At 34.0% G+C, this 12,198-nt stretch overlaps 1 protein-coding gene across 1 annotated transcript in view; it reads right to left on the bottom strand.

The window, feature by feature from the left end:
- The window catches only part of LOC111380971, a 17,988-nt gene extending 7,749 nt beyond the window's left edge, over positions 1-10,239 (bottom strand). Inside the window, exons 1-3 of the mRNA XM_023004655.1 lie at positions 8,235-10,239; positions 7,601-7,657; positions 7,504-7,515 (exon numbers count right to left, since the gene is read on the bottom strand). Of these exons, the coding sequence (XP_022860423.1) occupies positions 7,504-7,515; positions 7,601-7,657; positions 8,235-10,239 (2,074 nt within the window). The remainder of the gene's footprint in view (positions 1-7,503; positions 7,516-7,600; positions 7,658-8,234) is intronic.
- Positions 10,240-12,198: the final 1,959 nt, after the last annotated feature.

Consider the following 12,198-nt stretch of genomic DNA (forward strand, 5'->3'; position numbering starts at 1 on the left):
AATTTCAAGGACCGAAAACATGATACTTTCCTGTGGTAATTCTCAAACATTACCGCCAACCTTTTTGCGTATAATTTCTTCACGGCAAAAATTGATTTAGTACCAAATTCTTACTTATCTCCACGGCATAGAAAACAATTCAAGATGCTTTACAGAATCTTACTGGCCAAATAGACCCCTTTTTGATTAAAAGGTGCCAGCAATAAACCGACAAATGAAACCGTCAAAAGTGATATAATATACAAAATTAAATCACAGACATAACTTAAGAATTCAAGCACGAATCTTCATGCAATAACGAAACTTTTAAATCCAATTTCATACACATACCAATTAACATTTTAAAATTGGAGACACGCATTAACAGCCACCTCTTTTGCATCTATAATTGAAAAGTCATGTGCACTTGTAGCATATATGAAAACTTTTCCCAGAATTCAATGGACACGTGCACACTAATAGATCCTTTTTTTTTTCATGCAAGATTAATAAAGAAATGCCCAAGTACACACTTGACATAAAATTGATTTATTGTTGTGAACGGAATAAACTACTCGGAATTTAACGATTTTGCATCAATTTTGGCAAATTCTACATAGAATATAAAATGCACAACAAGCAACAAAATTCATCTTAAAATTATTGGAGAACTACATCGATAATTGTGTGTAATATATTCATAAAAACATACCGTTAATTTGCGTGAAATCGAAATATAATTTTGACTTATCGAGATAGGATTTGAGAAGACAAAATAAGAATTTATCAAATCCGAATACCTGAATATGGATTCTTTCCTTTCAACTCAAGATCCAAAGAATTACTTGCTTTCGATCATGAGTTGAAAGGAAAGAATCCATACTTAGGTATTCGGATTCGATAAATTCTTATTTTGTCTTCTCAAATCCTATCTCGGTAAGTCGAAATTATATTTCGATTTCACGCAAATTAACGGTATGTTTTTATGAATATATTATGCACAATTATCGATGTAATTCTCCATCAATAAACTCTTATGATAAACTTACTACCTAAAGAAACAATTAATAATAAATTAATAAAATTACCATAATAAGTCAAGATTAAGATATAAGTTATCATATAGCCTTCGATCAAACACCAAATAAGTTTGACTGCTCCGTTGCCGATACAATTACAATTAAAATTTTTAGCCCCAAATTAAGTAGAACTCAAGAAACAATTTTGTTAAGCATGGATGGACCCAAACCCAATGTCTCCCTAAAAAACAATTTCATGTTAAGAATTTCGTTTTGCTTTTCTTTTTCTTTTTAAACTTTTCATATCATTCGATCTACCGACTTCTATTGACTTGGAAAGGTCATGTCCTTTTCGAGCAACTTGCTACTCGGTCGTTTTCATGTAGTAATTGTTGTTTACGTCCAATATTGGTTATGTGGTGATTTTTACAACTTAAATAATTGATTTCCTTTCCTTTTTAATCAAGAATTCACGTCAAATGCTTGATAATGCAACTAAAACGTCATTTTTCAAGGAACAATGGCAATAAGTGAAGAACAGAGGTAACAGTTGTTTAATCGATTGTGGCTTACTTTTTCTTTTTATATATTTTAAATAAATTATTTTTTTCTTTAAAAAAAAATCTTGAAGATTTTATTCATGTTCATTGAATGAGCAATTCTATATTAGAGAGACTAGAACGAATTTTTTTGATGAGATTCGAAGTGCTTAATTATTTTATATAAACATGAAAATAATAGATTAAAAAATGTTAAAAACTTAAATTTAGAGGTAAAAAACCAAAAAAAAAAAATATAAAAAAAAATAAAATGGGTGAGCCAAAATATTACCTTAGGCAATAGCTGAGTTTAACCTCTAAAATGATCTCTAAATTCTACAGTGCAAGTAGGGGCGGATCCAAGGAAAATTTTAAGACGAGCTAATGTCCAAAAAAATTTTACAAAAAAAAAAAAAAAAAAAAATGTTGTCTACTAAGAACCTTTTTTTTTAAAGGTAGGCTAGGGGGCCCCTAGTTCTACCAATGAGTACAAGGCACGGTCGATCCGAACTCCATGTAGCTAATTTTTTTTAGAAATACTAGCTTGTAGTTTCCAAGAAAATACAAAGTTAAATGAATCCAGGAATGATACCTGGTCAATTATATTATATCATGCATCTTAAAAATTAACAGATTGTAAAATGGACAATGTCGGACGGACGGAGCTGGGCCACGTGAAATGGCGCCCCCCCCCCCTATTGGAGGGGGTGCCTGTGGGCCCGGCTTCCTCTCTAATAGCGGGCGCCAATTAGGCCCCCTGTTCAAATAGAATTATGCTTGTAAAACTAATCAAGTAAGCGAGTACTTAAACCATAACATGTGTTGCTTTGCTATGCTTTGTTAACCAACAAGGAAATATGCATTACTGTAAATTGATTTAAGGGGTTCGTTTGATTGTAAGTATGAAATTTGTATGAAAAGAAAATAAATTATAAGTAATTTAATTGTCCAGAACTTATTTACATGGAAATTGTCAATTAAATTTGTTTAATTAATTTAATTTTCAACCTAAAAAGTATTATACTTGTTCGATTTTTATTGATGGGTAGATGAGAGACTGAAAGAGGGAGTGAATTCTCTGAAAAATAAAATCTTACTCCCTCTAAAAAATATTTTCTTTGATTTTGAGAAAAATATGATCACATAACCAAAAGTAGGAAAATATTTTCCATAGAAAAAGTGTCACTCAAACAACACAAAAGTATAAATTTGGATGAAAAAAGCACATTTCCACGAAAAATATTGACAATCAAACACATCCTCAGTCCTACAACTTTATCCTAATACACGAAATTATATTATATAGATAAAAACATTGATATGCTTTGTTTATTTATACGCAACATAATGTTTATTATCAGAAATTTGCTACATGTACACTAAAACAGCCCCTTCATATGAGTGAGGTCCACGAACTTTTTAATCACTATGAGCCCCTCTCTTGCGAGGGGACTACACGCTGTGTCCAGTGTATGAGTGAAATTTTCATTATTACCAAAGTATAAGGCTGCGTCAAGAGTTGCCTCGTCCAACCCGCCAACCCAATTTTCTTTAAAAACTTTTATCACATCAAAATTTCTTTAGAAAAATTATAAAGGCACGACTAATTCAAGTCTAAGCACCTAAGGGTATACGAATCTTATTTTTTAAATTTTTTATTGGTTAAATTAATGAAATAAATAAAGGAATTATTATTTAAATTTAAAATAATTTTACAATTGGGGCTTAGCCCCGTTAGGCTCCCATTTTGTGGAAATGAAAATTAGTAAAATAGTGTTTTTTTTATTAAAAATGAGTGGTTAAAAAAGAATGAAAAATTTTTAATTTACGTATATTATTATTTTATTGAAAATTGTGTGGTTAAAAATAGGAGAAAGAAAAAAGAAAATTAATGGGGCCAAACATGGGCTTAATCCGTACACATTGACCTACTATTATGTATTAGCCAAATTAGTCGCCAAGTTTTAAGACAGTACAAAGTGCATCAGAACAGTGCATGTCCCCTTACACAACAGTAGAAAGAATAAAGTCACTTGTACAATATTTATGCAAAATTTGGTTGACAACAAGTGTGTTGAAAAAATTATGACCGTTAACTTTAAAAACGATTTTTCAAATAAATGAATGTGATATTTACCAATTCATGCATTGTAAATTAAATTGTAAAATGAATTGTACAAATAACATGACTGCAGAAGAAAATGATCATATCATTGATTCTATTATTGGATAGTGAGAAGAATTTTTTATCTTCTCGTATCATTCTGTGCACCGACTTTCTTAAAAAGGAAAAGTGATTCGTTGAATCTAACAAAAGAGTTTCAATAAGTTGAAGAAAATACGAGGTCGTTTCATGTAAATTTTTAGCAAATAAAGCTGATGAAAATTGACGTGTACGAGGAAAATTGATAGAACTTGCTGATGAAAGTTTGATAGATGTTATAAAATGTGTAGTTAAAAAGTTGAGGGACCATGAAAAATATAGTTAATATTGACCGTTTGACTTTAATTTAGATTAAAATTAGATTTTAATTGGAGCCAAAGAAGTTGTAATTTTACCAAATAAGCATTAAAAGAGAGAGCAATTAAAGTTGCCTGCATGCTTTCATTTTTTCGTAGAATCACTGATCAGACTCCATTTTGATCCGTAAATTCCGTTGTTATCTTTCTCACACTAAGCCATTTATTTATTATTATTATTTTTTTTTTTTGATATCCAAGTATCCCAACATATACTAGACTAAATCTTGGACCCCCAATATCTTTGCCCCTAGAACCTTGTAGGGGGTAAATCACGGGTTATGCCTCAACTGAATCACAGGTTCCCCCCACCGCCTGTACACTTCTGCGCACAAGAGATCCTCCTCCAAAGTGATTGCTCCATACCAAATAAATCTGGTAGCAGGTTTCCACCAGGATTCGAACCTCCACCCTACCGCTGGAAGCAAGACAAATGTTGATTGATCCACCAGTTGAGCTGTACCCCGGGAGGCCTATTTATTTATTTATTTATTTATTATAATGGAGTGTTGTCGATTTTATCCCGCAAGTGAACGGATCGTAACAAGTAATAAAATGGACCTTTTAAGTCAGAATTATCGTTCCTACGAGGACTATACTTTTGATGCCCAATTTATTATTTCTAACTTCTATTTGACGAAAATAAACAAAAACAATGATTAAATGTGATTTTTATTCTAAATACTTAAAAATGGGATTGGATCAACGAAAGGTGATTGAGAATTCAAACAATAAATGGACGTTAGGGTGGAACAATTTCACCTATTGGTCACCTTTACTTTATAAATCAAGATTCATAAAACCTAAGGTACTGTTCGGTCGAATTCTTCTATTGTATTCAACTTACCCCTCTCGAGTTCTCATTGAACTTATTTAATTAGTTTAATTATATATCTCTATGCAAATTAAATTTAATTAAACGAAACATTGGTTCTAAGAATTCACACACGACCGCAACAATCAATATATGTATCTATACACGTTATATCAATTTACCGAATTTTAACATGTGGTCTAAACAAATAATCTACATCTCTACGCAATCATTGTTCACAAATCATCTAATTAGTGATCAAGTAATTAAATGTATTAAGAACAACATTAAAATCAACACATAAAATATAAAAGCACTAGAATCTCAATTGCATGAAATAAAGGATTCCAAAAGATTACATTGTTCGCCCTAAAATCAAATTTAACTACTCATAATAATGGAAGAAAAATAGGAAATTGTCTTAAAATACATCACCGAATTTGTAATAAAGATGTAGAAGAAAAAGTAGAATTCTTGCACCAAGATCTCCTTTTCCTTCCAATGAATGCTTCTAATCTTCAATTGTTTGGTGTTAATCTTTTTGAATTTCTCTTTTCAATCTCCCTTCTTGTTGTCTTCTCTCCAATATGTCAAGAACACGTGGCTTGATCCCACAGATTTTTAGTGTGCGGCTCCCCTCTAATTTAGGTATTCAATTCTGTGTTTATAATGTATTGGAGTTTAGGGAAAGATTTGGAAATGAGTTGGGCCGAAAAAGAATGGTAAAAGCCTAAAAAAATTACTCTCACATGGCAGCGCCCGCGCGCTACGATTTGGACGCCTAGGTGCTGACTTTCTGTCAAAATTTCAGCATCATGGCGCCTGGGCGCTGAGGACTACTTCAGTTGCACTAGACAACTTTCAATATTTTTGTCATAACTTTTTTGTTCGATATTCGATTGAAGTGATTCAAGATGTGTTGGAAAGTTAATTCAAAGGACTACAATTTTGCTTCAAGAATCATTCTCCAATTCGATAGTTTTCTATGTCAAAATGAGTCTAAATGTGAGACCAAAACTCCGGCGCAAAACTTTTTGGTTGGAAAATGATTTATGATCATATCTTGACTAAATTTGATCCCTTTGACACCTTCCTTCATCCAATTGGCTTCTAGAACTCTCGGATCTTCATTTCAAGTTTCGACACGACTTTTGATTAATTTCATTTTAATCTTCGAACTTTGGATCTCTTACGTTTTGGTCATTTCATCCAATTTCGCTAGTTTTTGCCTATTTCCTTCCTTTGACCTCTTTTAACTGTTTTCTCCACTTCCATCAATCTACAAGACAACACCAAAATCACTTGTTAGCACTTCTAAAATACTCTCCAAGATAGCAAAATCATGAAATTAATGGCATAATATAATGAGAGTAAATCACTCATCAAACACCCCCAAACTTAATCTTTTGCTTGTCCTCGAGCAAACACCAAAATCCGTAAAAATAATTAATGGACACACAAGCACAACTAAGATAAACAAAATCACTTAAAATAAATTTCGCTAGATAGCTTGCCTTCATGTCTGAGAATTAAAAACATAACTTCGATGCCATGAACCACTTCAAAACTATATTGCAAAAGTTAAATTCTCGCCTATTCAATGCACAACGGGTGTGTGTGTGTGTGGAGAGTCAAGTGCAACGCTGTACAATAATAAGTTGACTCAATTCCCGACCTTAGAAGTCAAATTTTTCCTTACTTTGCTCGTGGGATTCACACACCCCCAAACTTATTTTCTTTTCTCTTTCCAAGGGTGTAACCTAAGGTTAAATTTTCAATACTAATTTCTTACACCACTCAAGTTTGGTTAGGTTTTACTGATTGTAGTTTCACATGTCAACAAATGAGGATTCTCCTTATTTTTGATTGCTTCAACCTCTAGGAATCAATCAAGTTACTTACCCCTTGTCAAAGGTCTAATCCTCTAAAACAAGTGTTTGGGGCTTACTCAAGGCATTTGATATCTATTTTTTTCTCTTTTTATTTTTTATTTTTTTTTCATATATATCTTTATTCTTTAATCACTCTTTGTGTGGACGTCTCTCCTTTAAGCTTTCTAAATGACCCTTGTAGCGAGTTTTAGGCCGATAACTCCCAAATCAAATGACTTTAGGGCACCAAGTTTTAAACCCTTACAAGCTTAATCACTCGACTCATAAAGGCTACGAAGAGACGATTCACAATGAGATTATTAAAGTTGTCCTCATTGGGATCTTTTTTTTATGCGGTGATTAGTGCAATGCCCCTTATTAAACACCTATCCTCGAAAATCGACCTCTAACTTAAGGTTTTCACCCAATTTTCATCCTATTGATCTCAGACAATCCACACAAAAATTAACACACACGAAATCCACATTTATCTCCAAACTTCCCTACAACAGTGTAATCATCCAAACGTCCTAAGTTTGGTTTAAGGGTATTGTGATGTTTAATGATTATTTGGATTTAGCATCTAAGTTCTCTATTTCAACCTATAAACGTGAATCAACCTCCTCATGCACAACGCTACAATCAACTCACGTGCAAAAAATAATTTTCGTTTCACATGAATAAGCAAAAATCTAAATCAAACACATAACTCGTCCACAATTCATAAATCAACACATGTTCTCAATTACACATATCAATACCGGCAAGGTTATCTAACACACAAAAGCATGCAAAAACACGAAATGAATTTTTTTTTTTTGAATAAAAACACAAATACATAAAACAAGCAAATCACACATAAGCATTCGAGAAACTCAACAATATAAGCAAATGATGTCATTCCCCCAAACTTAACTGAAACATTGTCCTCAATGTGAAATTTAAAGGAAAAGGAGGAGGACTTCCCTAAAATGTCAGTATTGCCTATGATGTTGTGGTGACTTGGTGTTGTATTTGATTGACTCTTCTTCTACATTTTCCCTCAAACTTGAGATTTATCCCATTTTCTCCATGTCCATGTTGGCTTGAGTGTTCCGTGACGTCATGTTTCTGAAAAATTAAATTTGAAAAATTAAACTCATGGAACAAGGATTACTTAGCTCAAACATCTAATGACCAACTTAATTACTCCAAGACCTATGGGTAGTGTATAGGTGATGATTCCTAAATAAACTATAAATTAAACTATCTTAGAACTTTGAAAACAAAATAAATAAAATAAAAGCTTAGGTTGCCTCCCAAGAAGCGCTTCTTTTAAGTCATTAACTTGACTTGTGCCGCTGGTTTATCATGGTGGCTCAAACCAAGTTATTCCATCATTGCACTCTGTGCAATTTTCATTGATGCAATCCTTTTTTGCTTTCCAAATTTTGATTTGTCCATTCTTATCTCTACCAAGAAGTTCTCCAAAATTTGTTTTATTTATTCTGACAGCTTCGTTGATCAGGTGGCTCTTCTTCATCAATTCTATAGCAATCATTTTTATTGGGAGGTTTCTCATATTGGATGTAAATATTGAATATCTCCTGCTTGTCCTCCACTCTCAAGATTAGTTCTCCCTTCTCCATGTCAATAAGAGTTCGTCCCGTTGCTAAGAATGGTCGACCCAATATAATTGGAATGTCTCGATCTTCTGGTATGTCCAATACAATGAAATCCACAGGAAATATTAAATTTCCTACTTTGATGAGTACATCCTCAACTTTGCCACGTGGCCTTGTGATTGTTCTATCAGCGAGTTGTAGCGTTATTGATGTTGAGTTGACTTCACCTAGTCCCAATTTCCTATAAGAAGAATATGACATTAGATTGATACTAGCACCAGTGTCACACAATGCATTAGATGAATAGGAATTTCCAATTGAAACTGGTAAAGTAAAACTCCCTGGATCCTTCAATTTAGGAGGCAATTTTCTCTGGACTCTTGCACTACTTTCCTCAGTTAGTGCCACGGTTTCAAACTCCGGAAGCTTTCTTTTCTTTGTCAACATCTCTGTCAAAAATTTCTTATAGCTTGGAATTTGTAGTATCGCATCTATGAACGGAACATTGATCTGAAGCTTCTTGAGAACATCGAGAAATTTTTCATAGTTTGTGTCTTGTTTATTCTTCTTGAGCTTTTGAGGAAAGGCAATGGGAGGCATGTAAGCTTTGTTTAGACTTGGTGCTTTGGCAGCTGATGTTTCTGTACCTTCTCTATTTTCAGTTGCATTTGGTGCAGATTTTCCTACCCTTGTAGCTTCATCAATCACTTCTTGGTCATCTTTTCTTTTGGGTCTCTCTGTAGTGATCTCTGGTGATTGTACCTCGTTCTTTGTATTTATGACATGAATATTTTGCTCCATCGACTTCTTTCGAAGTCTTTGGAAAAACGAAAGTAGAGGTACATATGCTTTAACTTTTACGGGGGCCCTGGGTGGATCATTCTCCACTACTTTAATTGCCATCAACTGTTCCTTAGGATTTATCATTGTATTGCCCGGCAATGTCCCTTGTGGACGTTCTGCAAGTTGTTGTGCTATCTGACCAATTTGTGTCTCCAGTTTCTTGATGGATGCCTGTTGATTTTGCAAGTTCGTGTCAATTTGCTGGAACACCTTGTCCGTCTTCTGCACATATTGTTGAAACATCTTCCCCAAACTTGGTCTTCTTTCTTGCTGGAAATTGTTGCCATATGAGTTGAAATTATGAGAGTTATTTTGAATAGAGTTTACTTGTTCCTCTGAAGATGTGAGCATCATGCAGCTCTCTGTAGCGTGATTTCTCCTTGAACTGGTCATCATTGCATTTGCTCCATGTGTTTGCAATTTTACAAGTAACTCTACCTGTTTTGTTAAAGCTGCTATCTGTGCATTGGTAGATGTTGTGCTGTCTAATTCACACATTCTTGCTGCCTTTGGTGGTACCACTCTTTCTGATGAGAACATTGAATGTGTGGTGGCAATTAACTCAAATAGGTCCATGGTTTGTTGCACTGATTTCCCTATGATTGATCCACCAGTAGAGGCATCAACTTGAGATTTTGACAGTCGTGTAAGTCCGATATAGAAGTACTGCACTTGGTTTCCTTGTGTAATTCCATGGTTTGGACATTTTCTCATCAGCTCATTAAATCTATTCCATGCCTCGTGATAGCTTTCTCCCTCTTTCTGTGGAAAAGTTTGAATTTCCAATCTGATTTTAGCCACTCTGGCTGGTGGGAAAAATTTATTACAGAACTTCCTGACTAGTTCTTCCCATATAGTAATGCTAGCGTGAGGCTCAGCATCTAACCACTCCAATGCAGCATCTCTCAATGTAAATGGGAATAGTCGTAGTTTAATAGCATCTTCATTGACTCCCGGAGCATGAAAGTTCTGACAGTTTCTGAGAAATCTAGAAATATGCGTGTTTGGATTCTCTTGAGGTAGCCCGTAGAATTGCAGGGTGTTGCTCATCAAGTTAATTCAGTCTGACCTGATCTGAAAATTATTCACCCTAAAATCTAGATACACGATATTGGAGCGCATGGGTGCTACTATAGGTGTCAGGAACAATGATACTGGCAACTTCCTTCATTTATTTCCCTTCGTTCATGTTGTTGTTTCGGTGGTGCCACCACTCTTGTGGTCATTTGCCCAATCGGCTGAATAGGGATATGGATTTGTTGATTGTCAGCCATTTGATGTTGCTATTTTTGTTTGTGTTCCTTGCGTCTTCGTCTGAAGGTACGTTCTATCTCCGAATCAAACAGTTCAAGATCATCGCCTTGGGCACGGAGCATACAACGAACACAATTTTCTGTAATTAAAAGAAAAATAAACAAATCAAATAACAGTCAAAATAAAAAAAATTAAGACTAAAAGAAACAGTCCCCGGCGACGGCGCAAAAAAATTGTTGTCGATTTTATCTCGTAAGTGAACGGATCGTAACAAGTAGTAAAGTGGACCTTTTGAGTCCGGATTATCGTTCTCACGAGGACCGTACTTTTAATGCCCAATTTATTATTTCTAACTTCTATTTGACAAAAATAAACAAAAACAATGATTAAATGTGATTTTTATTCTAAATACTTAAAAATGCAATTGGATGTAACGAAAAGTGATTGAGAATTCAAACAATAAATGGACATTAGGGCGGAATAATTTCACCTATTGGTCACCTTTACTTCATAAATCAAGATTCATAAAACCTAAGGTAGTGTTCGGTCAAATTCTTCTATTGTATTCAACTTACCCCTCTCGAGTTCTCATTGAACCTATTTAATTAGTTTAATTTCATATCTCTATGCAAATTAAATTTAATTAAATGAAACATTGGTTCTAAAAATTCACACACGACCGCAGCAATCAATATATGTATCTCTACACGTTATATCAATTTACCGGATTTTAACATGTGGTCTAAACAAATAATCCGCATCTCTACGCAATCATTGTTCACAAATCATCTAATTAGTGATCAAGTAATTAAATGTATTAAGAACAACATTAAAATCAACACATAAAATATAAAAGCACTAGAATCTCAATTGCATGAAATAAAGGATTCCAAAAGATTACATTGTTCGCCCTAAAATTAAATTTAACTACTCATAATATGGAAGAAAAATAGGAAATTGTCTTAGAATACATCACCGGATTTGTAATAAAGATGTAGAAGAAAAAGTAGAATTCTTGCACCAAGATCTCCTTCCCCTTCCAATAAATGCTTCTAATCTTCAATTGTTTGGTGTTAATCTTCTTGAATTTCTCTTTTCAATCTCCCTTCTTGTTGTCTTCTCTCCAATATGTTAAGAACGCATGGCTTGATCCCACAGATTTTTAGTGTGTGGCTCCCCTCTAATTTAGGTATTCAATTCTGTGTTTATAATGTATTGGAGTTTAGGGAAAGATTTAGAGATGAGTTGGGCCGAAAAAGAATGGTAAAAATCTAAAAAAATTACTCTCACACGGCGGCGCCTAGGCGCTGGGATTTGGGTGCCTAGGCGCTGACTTTCTGTCAAAATTTCAGCATCATGACGCCTGGGCGCTGAGGACTACTTCGGTTGCACTAGATAGCCTTTAGTATTTTTGTCATAACTTTTTTGTTCAATGTCCAATTAAAGTGATTCAAGATGCGTTGGAAAGCTAATTCAAAGGACAACAATTTTGCTTCAGGTATAATTCTCCAATTCTATCGTTTTCTATGTCAAAATGAGTCTAAATGTGAGACCAAAACTCTGGCGCAAAACTTTTTGGTTGGAAAATGATTTATGATCATATCTTGACTAAATTTGATCCCTTTGACACCTTCCCTTCATCCAATCGGCTTCTAGAACTCTCGGATCTTCATTTCAAGTTTCGACATGACTTTTAATTAATTTCATTTTAATCCTCAAACTTTGGATCTCTTACGTTTTGGTCATTTCATCCAA

This window comes from Olea europaea, unplaced genomic scaffold, assembly GCF_002742605.1.
Source record: "Olea europaea var. sylvestris unplaced genomic scaffold, O_europaea_v1 scaffold2238, whole genome shotgun sequence".
Taxonomy (NCBI): Eukaryota; Viridiplantae; Streptophyta; class Magnoliopsida; order Lamiales; family Oleaceae; genus Olea; species Olea europaea.